The sequence below is a fragment of the Rhinolophus ferrumequinum genome, chromosome 21 (assembly GCF_004115265.2).
Source record: "Rhinolophus ferrumequinum isolate MPI-CBG mRhiFer1 chromosome 21, mRhiFer1_v1.p, whole genome shotgun sequence".
In the NCBI taxonomy this organism is placed as follows: domain Eukaryota; kingdom Metazoa; phylum Chordata; class Mammalia; order Chiroptera; family Rhinolophidae; genus Rhinolophus; species Rhinolophus ferrumequinum.
In genome coordinates, this window is record NC_046304.1 from 51,665,481 (window position 1) to 51,680,099 (window position 14,619).

General features: G+C 60.3%; 1 protein-coding gene across 4 annotated transcripts in view; it reads left to right on the forward strand.

The window, feature by feature from the left end:
- The window catches only part of SEPTIN9 (septin 9), a 155,870-nt gene that overhangs the window by 59,997 nt on the left and 81,254 nt on the right, over window positions 1-14,619 (forward strand). The window contains exon 1 of one of the 4 annotated variants that reach the window (XM_033091827.1): window positions 649-1,008. The exons of the other annotated variants lie outside the window; for them this stretch is intronic. Coding sequence (XP_032947718.1) covers window positions 954-1,008 — 55 coding nt within the window. The 5' untranslated portion in view covers window positions 649-953. Of the gene's footprint in view, window positions 1-648; window positions 1,009-14,619 lie in introns of those variants that run through there. 4 annotated transcript variants of the gene reach the window in all.

Sequence of the window (14,619 nt, forward strand, 5' to 3'; positions counted from 1 at the left end):
GAAGACCAGGTCTACACTCTGCCTTAGAGAAGCCCCTTATTGTGAGGGGCGGGGAGGGGGGGGGCCATGCCCCTAGCTGTTCTGACAGGGGCGCTCCATCTCTGCCCCACGCCCCGGGTGGGCCAGTGCCTTCTCAGCCACCCGCTCCAGAGGATGCAGCAGCGACCCCGGGGTGGAAGGGTGGGGGTGGGGTGTAGCTGGAGGGGTCCCCACACCCCCGGTCACGTGACTCTTGTGCTCGGCCCTCGGCTCTTTGCCAACAAGCTGGGATTCTCGGCTCTTTGCCAACAGGCCGGGATTCTGCGGGCTGCCAGCCCCAGCGCTTAACCCTTGCGGGCGCTGAGCACAGGAAGGCGCGACGGTGGCCAACTTTGTTTGGCTCCGTAAATAAAAACCTCCGCAGAAGGAACCCTGTGCCCCAGGGAAGGGGAGGAATCCTTCCCCCCTTGGCGCCGCCCCCGTGCCACCGCCCGGCCTCCACATCCGCCCACATCTGGCCGCAGCGGGGCGTCCCGGTGTGGGGGGAAGGGGCCGGCAGCGTCCGTCGCCGTCCCCTGGGCGCGGGCCACGCTGGGAGAAGGGGGGTGCTCGTGTCGGGCGCCCAGGACTCTGCGTGTCCCGCAGCGTCGGCTCGGTCCCAGCCCCCCTAAGCCCCAGCCTTGACAGGCGGGCGGAGCAGCCAGTGCGAGCTGGGAGGCTGGGCTGCGGGTGCGGGAACCTGATCCGCCCAGGAGGCGGGGGCAGAGCGGGGGTGGGGGCACGGGGAGCTGGAGGCCGGCGCCCGCCCGCCTCCCCCATTCATTCAGCCGAGCCCGGGGGCCGAGGGGCTCCGCGGCCAGCTCTGCACGGCGGGAGCGCGGGCGCGGCGCCCCAGCCAGCGCGCAGGGCCCGGCGGCCAGGGCGCTACCTCTCCACTGCCCACCGCGCGCGCGTCGCGCTGCCCTCGAGCCACCATGTCCGACCCTGCGGTCAACGCGCAGCTGGACGGGATCATTTCGGACTTTGAAGGTGGGTGCCGGGCGGGCTGCGGTACTGCTTGGAGGCCCCTGGGGCAGAAAGGGTGCGGGCAGGGGGAGGCGGGACCCCCGATGGGGCGCCCTCCCGCTGCGCGCCCCGCGTCGCCTACGTGGAGGACCGCTGCCGCGAGTTTCCTTCCTTTTATTGTTGTTTGTGTGTGCCGAACGAGGACAGCCTCTTCGAGGGCTCCTGGGGCTTCCGCGGAACTACCGGAGCGCAGTTTCCCTCTCAGCCGTCGCTCAGCCCCCTCCCTCCCGCGCTCCGGGTCGGCCTTCGGGCCCCTCAGCCCTGCGGCGAGTCAGGGAGTTGGTTACTCACCCCTGCGTCCTGCCTGGGAGGACAGCCCCCTCCCCCACACCAGTTTCGGGTTGGGACTGAGTCGAATCCAGGCTAGGGTGGGCCGCCGAGTGGAAACGGCTGGGCCCACGGTGGGGTCTTGGGCGGGTGGGGGGCGCCCATTGGCCCCCATCCAGGCCTGGGAACATCTTCAGCCACCTTCCAGAGTCAGGCTGTACGGGGAAGGAGGGGTCTGCGTGCGAATAGGAAGCGCATTTTGGTCCCCTCCCCCCTCGGGGGTTTATAAAGTGTGGAGAGACTTTGGGGGGCTTCTCCCTGCGAGTGCAGTCCTGCATCCCGGCCCTGGGCCTGTGTGCGCGCGCGCTTTCATGCCTTCTCGTGACTGCCTGTGGCTCTGCGTCCTGCGTCCTGGGGAGTAAATAAAGCGGTAGGAAGGGAAACGCACACAATAGTCTCCAGCACTTTGGCTAGATTTCTGAGGAGGCGGTCCTGCCTCTGCTGGGACCTGGAGCCCCTGCCCCTCGGAGGGGCCCCCAGGCAGCCTCAGGCAGAGCCCTCTGGTGGGCTGGGCTGGGGGAGGCTGGGCTGAAAGGAGTTACAGACGTCTAGGTGCCAGGCCAAGCTGGGAGGTCTTCCACCCGCATGGGCAGAACCACGGCTGTTACCCCGGTGTCCAGAACATAGCTGCTCATATGGCCCCCCTGGGCTCAGCCCCATCTGCAGGGACACGCCTGGGAACCAGCGCCTGGCTGGACCCAAGCAGAGCCCAGCTTGGGTGATTCTGGGCTAGGCCTGGACTGGCCTGATCAGGGAGGTGGAGAGGCAGGAGGGGTTGTGGTCCTGTCGCTGGCACGCCCTGTGCAGAGGACAAGTGTGCTGTGCGCTGGCTCAGCAGAGGGAATTCTCTTCAGACTCTGGCACTGAGCACTGAACAAGGGAGTCCAGGGTCTGCAGAGCTGTGGTGGCTCGTATGGGCCATCTGGACACCTTGGGGCGCGTGCTCATCCTGGGGGCTCCCCACGTCTGCTGCGTTCTGTTTTGCCTTGCGCCTGCCCCAGCACGGCCCTCCCCACAGCTGCCCCGCTTCAGGCCCCTACAGCCTGCAAATTCTCCGTGTGGCAGGTGGGGGTAGGTCAGCTCTTAGTCCCTGAGCCAAAGACATGCTGGCAGTGGGACTTCTGGGGAAGCATGGGCTGGGCGATGGGCGCCCTGAGGTTGGGTGGAGTTTTGGGGGGGTTGCGTGGTCCTCCGGCTGTCACTGGTCATGCCATGTCGGTTGTTAGTACCTCTGCCTTGGTGTTCATCCTCACCCCAATGTGCCCCATCTGAAGATGCTGGCGGCCTCTGCAGCCACCTCCCTGGCGGCTTCTTGACTCTCTAATTTAGTCTGAGACAGTGGCTTCATTGAGACCATCTTGGGGCAACAGTTGGCAGCCCTGTGACTCCAGGGAGAGCTTTCTCACTGTTCGGGAGCGGGGCCTCGGACTCTGGTTCCCTGAGTGCGTCGGTCTCCTGTGTGTGCCCTGAAAAGTTCGAAGTGCTCTGATGATGGGGATTCAGGCATTAGCGTTCCGCTTTGCTTCCCCAGTGGAGGTGTGCCTGCGTGTGAGAGCGCCAGCTCGGGGACCAGAACGGCGGCCTCCCCCAGTGCCGCAGGAACTTGGAGTGGAGCTGGGTGTTGGGAACTGACAGCCTTGGGCGGAGGGACGTGAGGCAGGAGAGGGTATGACCCAGCACAACAGTGGGTGGCACGCGCTGGCAGAGTCAGGGCAGGGGAAGGTCACTGCTGGCTAACCAGAGAAGTCCTTATGGAGGAGGCGGACCTTGAGTGGAAGTCGGAATGTGATTGTGTGTGTGTGTGTGGGGGGCATTGGGGCCAGGGGCAGCCAGCACAAGTGGGGGAGGCCGGAATGAGCTGGTCCGAGAGAGGGCTGGGGCATAAGGAGGGGCCAGCTTGCAGCTGTGGAAGTCCAGACATGCCTGCCCGGAGCCTGGACCATCCTGGGGAAGCAGCTGGACTGGCCGAGATCAAGCAGGAGGAGCGCTGGTCTGTTTTTGGGGGGTCATTGGGGGGGCTTTGGCCGGGGCTGCCCTTGTGTTTCTAGGTTTCTGCAAGGGCGAAAGGGGCAGGGAGGACGTGGTCAGCTCCTCTTTTGACTGAGTAGTTCCTGAGGCTGGAGGACCTGGTGCCCTCATGTTGAGGCCCTAGGGGCCACCACCTAAGCAGGGTAGGTCCTGAACCACGGTGCCACTGGGGGTGATTTTCAATCCGAGCAGACTGGACTCCTGCACAGGGCTAAAGGGCCCTGATCAGGGTGTTTCCGGGACGTTTGGAGGCAGTGGAAGTACTCAGGCCAGAGTAGTGTGCCCTGCGGGGCAGACAGGAAGCTGCCCAGGAGTGTGTGTGGGGGGAGGGGGGCCCAAGTTAAAAATCTCCTGGTGCCCGTGTTCTGGGCACATCTGCCCCCTGCCCTGGGGAGCACCCATCTCTCATCATTTTATTCCCCACCTGTCTCGTCCCCCAGCCTTGAGAACTCACTCACAGTTCTTGAGGGTGAGATCCTTAGTCATAGCACCAAGGTAGCTCCGGGGGTCAGCCTGTCCCCTATTTTGGACTTGTGTATCTGGATCAGATGCCCCTCCCCTGCCCCCCCGGGACTGAGAGGGTGCTGGTGTCTTCCATGAACATGAATATCTGACACCTGCCTTTGCCCTCCCTTCAAGGGGCTCTGTGGAGACCCCGTCCCCATGGAGGGGCAAGAAGAATATTTTGTATTTTGCTGATGTGATTTTTTAGAGCTTCCTTTCCCACTTTTCCCAGCACAAATGGGCCTCGAGGTGACCTCGGCACCCTGCAGTGCCCTGTGCTGGGGTGGCAGGAGGGCTGGTCCCTTCCCCTATCTCGCTCCGGGTTGCTGGGGGCATGGGCCGTCGGGCAGCGTGTTCTTTAGTGAATGCCGGCCAAATCTGTTATCGCAAATGCTGCTACAACTCGGGTTTTTGTGTAACAAGAGACCTTCCAAGTGCCAGCTGTCGGCCCACTTTCCACGGCCAAGAGTGTTTGCTGTAACCAGATTTGCACGCAGAGGAAGAATCTTAAAAGTCCTTGATGTTTGTTGAAACCGGACCAGGCGCTCTGGTCCCAGAGCCATGCTCTCTCACCTGCGGCGTGTCTACCCTTCTGAACCCTCCACTTTCTCTCCTCGGAGGACCCTCTGAGCAGGCTGTGGCCCAGGACAGGCGATAGGGGGTGGGGGCAGGGAGAGGGTCTCCTGAAGGGGATGGGACCGTGCAGATGTACCTGCTGGTCTGGGAGCCCAGATCCCTCTGGGACAGGGTTCCTGCAGCCAGGAGGCTCTCTTAGGGGTCCAGAGGCCACGCAAAACTGCCTGGTGCTCTTACTGTCCAGAGTGCGGGACCAGGCCCACCCACCATCCCAGTTACGAGGAGGGCAAACACACATGCCCCAGGTGGCAGAAGCACCTCTGATCAGCTTCACAGCTGGGCTGCGGATCAGACCTGGCTGAGGAGGTGGGGACAAGCGCAGGACACCCACACTGTGGAGTCTCAGTCTGGAAAGACTTGGAGGGCGAGCTTACGCTGCCACTTGAATGCTGTGTGGCACAGGGCGTCTTAGCCCCTGAGCTCCCGTTTTCCCCTCTTTGAGTGGGTTATAAACACCTCTGTCTGAGGGTTGTCCGGTGCTGAACCCGGGTCCTGCTGTGGGAGTTTGGCGGGTGCTGCTGGAGCTGGGGTGGGGGCTGGTATTTGAAAGGGACAGATGGGTGTGGGTGCCTTAATGTCAGGATTGGGTGATGGAAATTGTTCAAAGGCCCAGGCAAGGGCCTGTCTGACCCCCTGGGGGATGACGGTGGACAGCACTGCAGAGTTGGAGTGGCCACGAAGCCTGCCAGGGGGTGGTGGCCAAGCCACGGGAGCCCCTGCTCTCGCCCGACGGACATTCTGTCTGGGGGTGCCACAGCGGAGGCTGGGGTTGTGTGGGCTGCAGGGTTCCTGCATTGGGGAGGTTGACTGTCCCCTCTGCCATCCCCTCCGCCCCACAGCGTCACAGGTGGGTGGGTTGTAGGCCTGCCTGAAGGGCCAGGGTCAGAGAGTGACAGGGGCACATGCTGGACGACTTGAGCAAAGACAGGCGATGGGTTAGGCCACCTGCCCAAGGTCTGAAAGGCGGTGGGAACAGGGAGCCGGTGTCCAGGAGGCTGTACTGTGGAGGGTGGCCTCCTTGTCCAGTAGCCCTTGGTGAGGCCTGATTGTGCCTGGTGGTGCTGAGCTGGGCTCCCAGCGGGGAGAGCAGTCCCATGTCTGACCAGTGGGGAGAGCCATGTGTTTCTCTCTTGCCATGTGGGCCAGTTATCTCTGCACTCCCTGCCCCTTGAGGGCACAGGGAGCCTGGGCATGGGGGGGGGCCTCTGGGGCCTGCCTGAAAAAACAAACCCACCAGAGTGTGCGCCCCTGGGTCAGCAGGCATTGTGCTGGGCATGGTGGGCACTAGCTTAGGCCACATCTGTGGAGGAGGCTGGTGGGGAGCACTGGCAAGGTGGCCCATTCGAGGTGGCGTCACCAAGGGTGGCGCCTGCCCTGTAGGAGCCGGGGGTTTCTCTACTGGGTGCGTGTGGCCTCAGCCCTCCCCTCTGAATACCGTAGTCCTCATATCCTGGTGCTGGCTGAGTAGAATGGGGACCCCGCCTTCTCTTTCTCCTTGCATGCCCACAGGTCAGGGGACATCACATTCAGAGATCAAGCCCTCCCCCCTTCACCAGCTGAATGCCCCTGGGGGTGGGCTTGCCTGCTGCTGGAAGAGTGTCCTTGGGGTACAGCCAGGAGCACAGGACTGCCAGTGAGGACCGGGGGGCCAGGCTCAAGGGGTTCACGTTGGCCCCCAAGCCCAGGACGAAGTCCATCCTTGCTGCCAGGCCAGACCAGGAGCTCCCCTCTGGGTTTGGGGACCCCCGAGGGCAGGACTGTGTGTCTTTGCGCAGTGTCTTGTGGCTGGAGGAGTAGACCCTCAAAGCCTGGCAGTGTGTGTAGAATGGTGGGGTGGGGTGAGGGTGGGGGCTCTGGTGGGAGACGCATCAGACGTCAAGGCCCCAGGAGATTGCAGGTTTTCGATTCATCCCAGAAACCAAACCAGAAACTGAGTTCCTGTGCTGTCAAAGCCACTGAGGAAAAGTGGTCGAACAGTGGCTTTCCTTGCAACGCCCTCTCAGTTTTTCCCAAATTTGGAGGTTCTCTGAGTTGCTTATGAGACCGAATGGTCCGGAACTCTCTGGAACACCGTCCTAGAAGCCTGAGGATTTGTAATCTTTCTGGCCAAACAGACCCAGTTGGCCCCTAGACACTCCTGGCGCCTGGGACATTTCTGGGCTCAGGCTGTTTAATTTGGTCTCTGCAGAGCCTGGAGGCTTTGTTCATCCTGGACCAGGAGACATTCTAGAAAGTTCAAGTTTGTTGTCATTTTTTAAAGTGCTGCCAATGTCCAGAAATGTAGGTGGAGGGCCTACAAGAGGAGGGCCTGTTTTCAGTGGAGGGTGTTCACAGAGAGCAGAGCCCCGCCCCCTACCCCCATCCCCCTCTGTCAAGAGCCAGGCCCGCAGGGGAGCCCAGGATCAAGCCCTGACCTGCCTCTTTCTCGCTTGTGTTTGTCCCTGTCCACCCTCTTTCCCGTGTCCCCGAGTCTCTAACGGCCCCTCCCAGAAGCCTGGGCCTCCTCCACTCCCCCGGTCGCTGGTGCATTGGGGGAGCCCATCTCAGCCTGAGTTGCAAAATCCAGAAAACTAAGGGGCCTGGCCTTAAACTCACTGATGTGACCTCCCACGCATGGCTTAGAGCCTCCTGTGTCCTTCTCCCCAAGGCCAGGAGCCCCTGCCTTCAAACACATGGAATAGCATCCTGGGAGAGCCAGGTGAGATGGGGGAGGAAGGCAGGTGTCCCACTCCTGCTCTGGCTGCAGCATCCGAGGGACCATTGCACTGGGCGTTCGAAGGTTGTTCCATGGATACAGATGGGGCAAGGGTACCCCCCAGGGCCTCAGGTTAGGTCCGGGTAGGAAGCTGGGTCAGTCTTGTGGCCTGGGTCTTACTGAGACTCAGTGGGGAGTTCCTGGGGGCTGGGCTTCCCCTCCTCCCCTTCAACAAGCCGCTTGCCCTCTGTGCCCGGTTTCTGTACAGGAGAGGCTGGAACCCTCTGAGCTCTTGGCAACCGCTGTCAGGTCTCTTCTGATGATTCCGTGTCTAGTTTCCTACTTTGCAAACCCACAGCCTTTCCCTGCCCTTCCAGGAGTGCTGGCTCTCATGGCTGTCCCCTGGGGCAGAGCTTGGGGGGCCTGGGCACCTCCTTGTGGGAGGATACCGCTGAGGGTCCCCCGGGAGTGCAGAAGGGAGCCCCAGCCACAGACAGCCCCTTCTCTGCCTGGAGGAGGTTCACTGATGGACCTGTGTCATCTTTCTTTTTGGCGGGAAGAGAGAGAAGTCCCCCGCAGTGAGTCTGGCCTGGGTCCAGGCCTCCCCTCCCCTCCCCCCAGGCACCGACTAGAAGACGGAGGTGTTTCTGGTGTGACCACCAGCGGCCAGCAGTCTGGTGGCTTTCCATTCTCTCCCAGGCAGGAGCTCATTCTGTACCCCACGGCCCCCTCCCTGGATGCAGGAAGCAGGCAGGGAGCAGGCACAGTTGGCCCTCCTGTCCACGTGGGTGGGCAGTTTCCCTGCGAGGCCAGCCCCCTGCCCTGTGTCCTCTGGAGATCGACATTATCTACAGTAAAAGCATACACGGTCTCCTGGTTCCAAAGCAAACCGGCCTTCCCTGCTGTCACCTGCCTCCTGTCAGGGAAGCAGTTCAAGTCGGGAAGGCGTGCTCTGTAAAGTAGCTGGGTTTCGGTTTTCTCCTTCAGTTCAAAATGAAGTGCTTGAAACCGGCTGTCCTCTGGTGGGCCAGGAGGAAGGTCGCTGGGTGGGAGAGGCAGTCGTCTTGCTCATTCGTTTATTCAGCAGCTATCTGTGGGTGCCAGCTGAGAGCCAGCTCTGTTTTAGGTTCTGGGGGTCCGGGCATGAGCCCAGGAGAGGGGTAGGTTGAGGAGGTCTTCCTGGAGGAGGGAGCACCTAACCAGAATCCCGGGCAGGAGTTCACCAGGCAGATGATGCTGTCTGGCTTCTCTTGCCGTTTCCACCAACTTGTAGTTTGTTTGGGAGCTCTGTGGTGCCCCAGCACCTGGCATAGGTACCCTGGGCACTGAGACCGGAGGTGGGGGTAGAGGGCTGTGCTTGCATCTGTGGGTGGGGTGTGAAGCGGGTGCAGGCTGCCTCTTTCCTCCTGGCCAGGAAGCTGGGAGAGCCGGGAGGGACTTTGGTGGTGAATAACCCAGGTGGGTGAGAGACGCCCGGTTTGTTAACTTATGGAGGGTGGAGCAGACTTGGAGTGGCTGCAGTAACCCCGGCCTCCATCAGCAAACCTCAGAAAGGGCTGCTTTGCGTTTTTGCTAAACTACAAAAGAAACCCTTGGCAGGCATGGGGCCCCTTGGGGGTGAGATGGGGAAGGTGGTCCTTCATTAGCACCTCTGCAGGCTCAGTGCAGTAAAGATGGGGGTGAGGCTGAGCTATGTCCCCTCCGTCCTGGGTTGCCCTTCCCCCTCCGCCCCAGACACCAATTGTTGGGGCACATGGGGGGATGTGGGGACCCTGCTGAGGGAGGAAACCCTCCTCTGCTCTGGCTGCAGCCACAGTGAGGCTGGGATGGGGGAAACTCAGATATTTACATCTTTCCTAATATTTAAATGATGAAGCCAGCCTCCTGCAAACAGCTGCCTGGAGCCAGCTGTCAGTCTCTGGCCTCCCTCGCTCCCTCCCTTTCACATTCTTCTTCTCTGACCCACGTCCAGGCCCTTCCAGCTGTTCCCCCTTCGCTCACAGGCACTTCCTATGACCAGGAGAGCTGGTTCTTGTTCTTTTTCATAGCCATCTCCTTTATTGAGCACTTACTATGTGCCAGGCACTGGCTGGGCATTTAGCCCTCGGGCCCAGCCAGGTGGCTAGGCCACTGAGGCTCCCTCAGGTCACAGCTGTCCCGAGGCCACACTGGAAGGCTGACCCCATGCCTGCATCCACTCTCAGGGGCCGGGGTGGGAGTTGGAGGCAGAGTGAGGCGAGGGTTTAGCATGCTGGCTCAAATCTGGCTTCACCTCGCCCGTGCTGTGAGTTGCGAGCCTCTCTGTCTCAGTTTCCCATCTGTAAAATGGGGACAATCACTGTCTTTAGGTGGTCCTGAGAATTGAATGAGCTAACATAAGGAAGCCCTTAGAATAGTGTCTGGCCTATGATAAGCCTTCAATAAACGTTGATTATTAAAAATTCAAAGCGACAAACACTGATAGGAGATGCCAGGCAGTGCCCAAGGCTGTAGTGGAGAGGGGACTGTCTTAGTGTGTTCGGGCTGCTACAACAAGATACCACAGATGGCGGGGGATTAAACTACATTTATTCTCACAGTTCTGGAGGCTGGGAGTCCAAGGTCAAGGCCCTGGCAGATTTGTTGTCTGGTGAGGGCCGCTTCCTGGCTCATAGAAGGCGTCTTCTCTCTCGCTCTGTCCTCGCAGGGCAGAAGGGCTCTGTCGTATGAGGACCCTGATCCCACACGTGCGGACCCCACCCTCATGTCTTAATCACCTCCCAAAGGCCTGCCTCCGAGTACTGTCACGTAGGGGTTAGATTTCAGCATAGGAATTTGGGGGACCCCAAACCTTCGGTCTCTACCAGGGACAGGTCCTGCCCCACGGAGGAACGGGAGGTTCCAATGGAGGCAGGAGGCTGGCGGGGCTCCTAGCTTGGGTCCTGGATGCCAGCGTGAGGTTGTCCTGCTCATGTTTCTTGTGGCAGATGCGTGAAACTGTGTCTTGCCGTGGAAGCCTGGGCTGCCTGGACCTGCTCTGTCTAAGGTGTGTGCCTTGGGCAGGTTTTGGGTCCTTGTGACCGACATGCCCCCCTTGGCACATGGGCCTCCACCTGAGTGTCCTTCATCCTTCGGGTGTGTGACCGACAGCAGTGTCCAGGGTGTCCTTCGGGTGTGTGACCGACCCGGAAGCTGAGCGATGGTGGCTGAGGCTGGACATCAACCTTGGGTGACTCTCGGACGGGTGGGGCTCCTGAGCTGGCGGCTCCAAGGTGCCTGGCGAGGGCTGCCCCTGGGAGGATTGGTGCTCAGGGTTTCCTTCTTGTAGGATTCTCGGGAGCGGGAGGTGGCGGGGAGGAAGCGTGTGAGCCCACAGAAGGCAGAAATCCTCACCCGCCTGTCCAGGAGGTGGGACTAGCACGCTACTTTTTAATAACCTCCTGAAACGATTCCGATCAACAGTCAGTGCTGAGAATGATCTGGAAGCAGAACTTTAGAACCACGAGGAATTTAGAGGATGAGTGTAAGGATGCGTCGAGATTGGAGCTGCTAATGCTGCACGGACGGTAGCGCACAGCCTGAGCCTGCTTTTAAAAACATAGCAGGCAGATCGGAAGGACGTTTGCCAAAACACTGACGTGGTACCTGGGTCCTGGCTGTATAGATGTTTTTTTCCCCCTTAGCTTTCTCTGTGTTTTGCAAATTTTCTGCGTTGCGCACACGTTGTTTTTTTTATAGTCAAGAAAAGAGCAAATGATATTGTTTGTAAAAGTTCATTTTCAAAAAGGAAAACAACTCACCCAACCCAGTCTCCCACCCCGGTTCGAGAGACCTGGAAAGTCCCCTGGCTGGTGGTGGCAGTGCCAGGGCTCCCAGGACCCTGCTGGCGTTGGCAGCCTCGGCATGCGGTGCAGTGCGGTGCGGTGTGGAGGGAAGCTGCCTCCCATTTTAAGGTGCAGGTCCCAGGGAGCCAGCTCTGCAGGCACTGCCTGCAGCTGCATTTTTGGCCACAGAGGAATGTGGCCAGAGCTGAGGTTCTTGACCTCTGCTCACCACAACAGGAGGTGGGCTGTCCCTCCCTGTCCCCCCTGGCCAGACCCCTCCAGCTCCGAGTGTTGCAATTGCTGGATCTCGTTGGTTCAGGAGCCATTTGAGTCCCTTGGAGCTGGTGGTTGATCTCGGCATGGCCCTCGGGGTCATACGGGTCTGAGCTGGAAGAGTCCTTTCGGTCCAGCCCTTCCTGTACTTCACCAGGAAACAGAGGCCAGAGGGCTCCGGTGGGGTGCAGACGGCACTTGTGACAACTCTGTGCCTCGCCCCAGCTGCCCCCTGGGCCCTGGGCCGTCGGCAGAGCTTTCCCAACCCTCCCACACTGAGCAGTTATGCTGAGGACAACTTGGAGAAAATTCTCCATTTTTAGTCATGAAAAGAATGACTGCAGCGACCAAGTGCCACCAACTGGGGCACTTACAACACAGGTCTAGATGCCAGAAGTCCAAAATGAAGGTGTGGGCAGAGTTGTTCCTTCTGGCTGCTCTGAGGGGAGGTCTATTCCGTGCCCCCCTCTCGGCGTCTGGGGGCTCCTGGTAGTCCTTGGCGTTCCTTGGCTGTGACACTTCGCTCCAATCTCTGCCCCTATGTCCGTGTGGCCTTCTCCCTGTGTGTCCACGTCTTCTCTCTCTCTTATAAGGACACATAGGATTTAGGACCCATCCTAAATACAGGACGATGGCCAGATTCTCATTCACATTTGCAAAGACGCTGTTTCTCGATAACGTCATATTCATAGCTTCTGGGGGTAGGACAGGGACATATCTTTTGGGAGCCACTCTTCAGCTCACTGCAGGGCAGAGTGTTCAAGGCTTGGGGTGAGTGAATGGCCACTGGCGGGGGGTGACCAGGCTTGGACGTCCCTAATGGAGTGACTTTGAGTGACCGTAGGCCCTGGGCTGTGTGTAACGACAGTGCGGTACATCCCATCCCTGGTCCTCTGAGCGCTGCAGCCCTGGAGGAGGCCGGCACGTGGGGTGGACCAGGTGGGCCAGTCCGTGTGCCAAGACCGCTTCCCCTGTGCCTGCCCCTTCTGGCATCCCCCACCAGGGTTCAGGTCCCGATGTGGGCAGGCCAGGGGCGCTGTCCCTGCAGCCTTCTCTGGGTGAGTGTGTGAGAAGGGGTCACAGCTGAGCACCCGTCATTGCTGTGGACAGATTGCAGTCACCTCCCGAGTCTGCCTGACCCCTGGGACTCTGGAAGGGGTGGCACCACTGGGTCCCCATTCCCAGAGCTTCTCCTGCCCTCAGAGGCAGAGACCTGCCCTGCACTTCAAAGCAGCTCCCCTGTCCCTTCGGGTCTTAGCCACATGTAGCTCTGGGCAGCTCATCTGGCTGGAGTGTGGGGACCCCAGACTCTGTGTGGCTCTCAGGGCAGAGGCCACGTGAGGCCATGCCTGGCTTGATTTAGCTTCCCAGGGCCTTTTCAAGTTCTAGATGGGCGTGTGGAGTTTGCCGAGAGCTTGCCGTCCCCGGCGAGAGAGAACCCAGAAGCCTCGAGCAGGAGGAGCCCTCTCAGCCCCCACACCAGGCTCTTTGGAACAGCCGGGTGGCCCCTCTGGCGGAGGTGTTACTGTTCTGTGCGACCCCTTCTGGAATCTTCTCAGTGTCCTGCTGCAGCCTCTCCCACACAACAAACCCAGCTTCCCCTATTTGGTTTTCTGTGTCCCCCTTTCTTTGCCAAACCCCTTGTGTCCTTGAGGACAGAGACCAGGTCCACTCCACCCTCAGGGTCCACAGAACCCAAACCCCCAAGTCCGTCTTGATGCATGCAGCGTTTAGTGGTCACTGAGGCTCCACTCCCCTGTCCAGCCCAGCGTGGCCAGTTTTGGGTCCTGCCGTTGTGATCCCCTCCTTATGCCTCGCCCCCTGCCACTCCAGTCCTCGGGAAGCCCCGGGAAGCCTGGGGCGGAGCTGGACTCTTGGGTGCTGCTCTGACCGGGGCCTGAACTCTGCTCCTCCGGGGTCACTGTCCCTGTAATTAGGCTGAAGATCAAATTGGCCCGGGCAGCGCCTGCCTGCTGCCTGCCCCCAGGCCACAACACGGAGAGCCCCATCTGGCCCTCTGACCTCCCTCTGCAAATGGTGTGAAGGATGGACGGCTCCACCTGGGCCAAGTGGCCCCTGGTGTTAGGTGCCGTTTGGATATTTTAAGTGCGTTTACCATTTCCCCCAGTGATCAGTGGGGTGAAGAATGAAGGTTCCTCTGGCCGGGCTGATGGGAGTGGCCACCACCCATGTTGCTGGGCTGAGAACAGAACAGAGAAGGGAAGAGTCGCTCCACCAGGAGGCTGGACTGTCACCTACCCACAGGCCTGGCCGGTGCGTTCCTGAGGGTCCCTGGCTCCTGGTCTGCACGGGCTCAGAGCCCACAGCGTTTGCATGAGCCTTGCTCCGTAGTGCAGGGGGCGGGGGACTCTCAAGGAGTAGCACTCACAGGGCCCCCCGATTTGGGAAAAGGTATGTTTGGAGGAGCTGGAGTGAGTGGAGAAGGCAGTGGGGACCGTCTGTGGGGGGCAGGGCCAGAACCTTTGAGCTGGGCCTGTGATCTCAGATTTTGCAGTCAGTCACCTCCCAGGGACTGCCATTTATCAGAGAACCTTTCACCTGTGGAGGCCTGAAAGGTCAGCTGTCTCCTCCTCCTCTCCAGGCGGGCTGTGCCTAGGCCGCCTCGGGCCTTTCAGGAAGAGGTCCAGGCCTCCTCCTCACTCTGGCTCAGGACGCCCTTCCCCCACCTAACCTGCATCTCTGAGCTGGCGCCTGCCTGAGCCTCCAGCCCACTTCCCTGCTCTGTCTCTTCTCAGTGGAGAGAGCCAACAGCTGGGTTAAGGGACAGGGTGGGGGGGGGGCAGGGACAGGGACTACGAGACCAGGCCATTTGCAACAGGTCGTTCCACATGTGCTCATGTTCCCATCACTTTAATTTAGTCAAGAAAAAAGGAAGTCCAGCCTCTTAGGGTGGCTTTTGAAGTCTGCCTGGACGCCAGAACCCAGGGCGCAGGGCAGGTGGTGGAAGCAAGCCCAGAGAGGCCATCCTCTGGGTGAGGTTGCCCTCGGGGGCTTTTGAAGGAGTCCCCAGACCCGGGAAGTGGCTCCCTCAGAGCATTTATTGGGGCCCCCTTTGTACGCTGTGCAGAGGGATTTCTTGAAGCAGAAGTCGCTACGTCCTGTGATGCTTCCAGAGTCTCAGCTCTGAGCCAGCTCCCCCATCTCTGGAGCCATCACTCTAAGACCCTTCTCTGGTGGGGGGAGGTAATCTTCCATAGGTAGGGTGACCAGATATTGGCCCCATTGGGACAATGACAGTGGGACAGCAGGTGTGAGCTGGGATGTGCCAGGTGCACTGTCCCACCATTG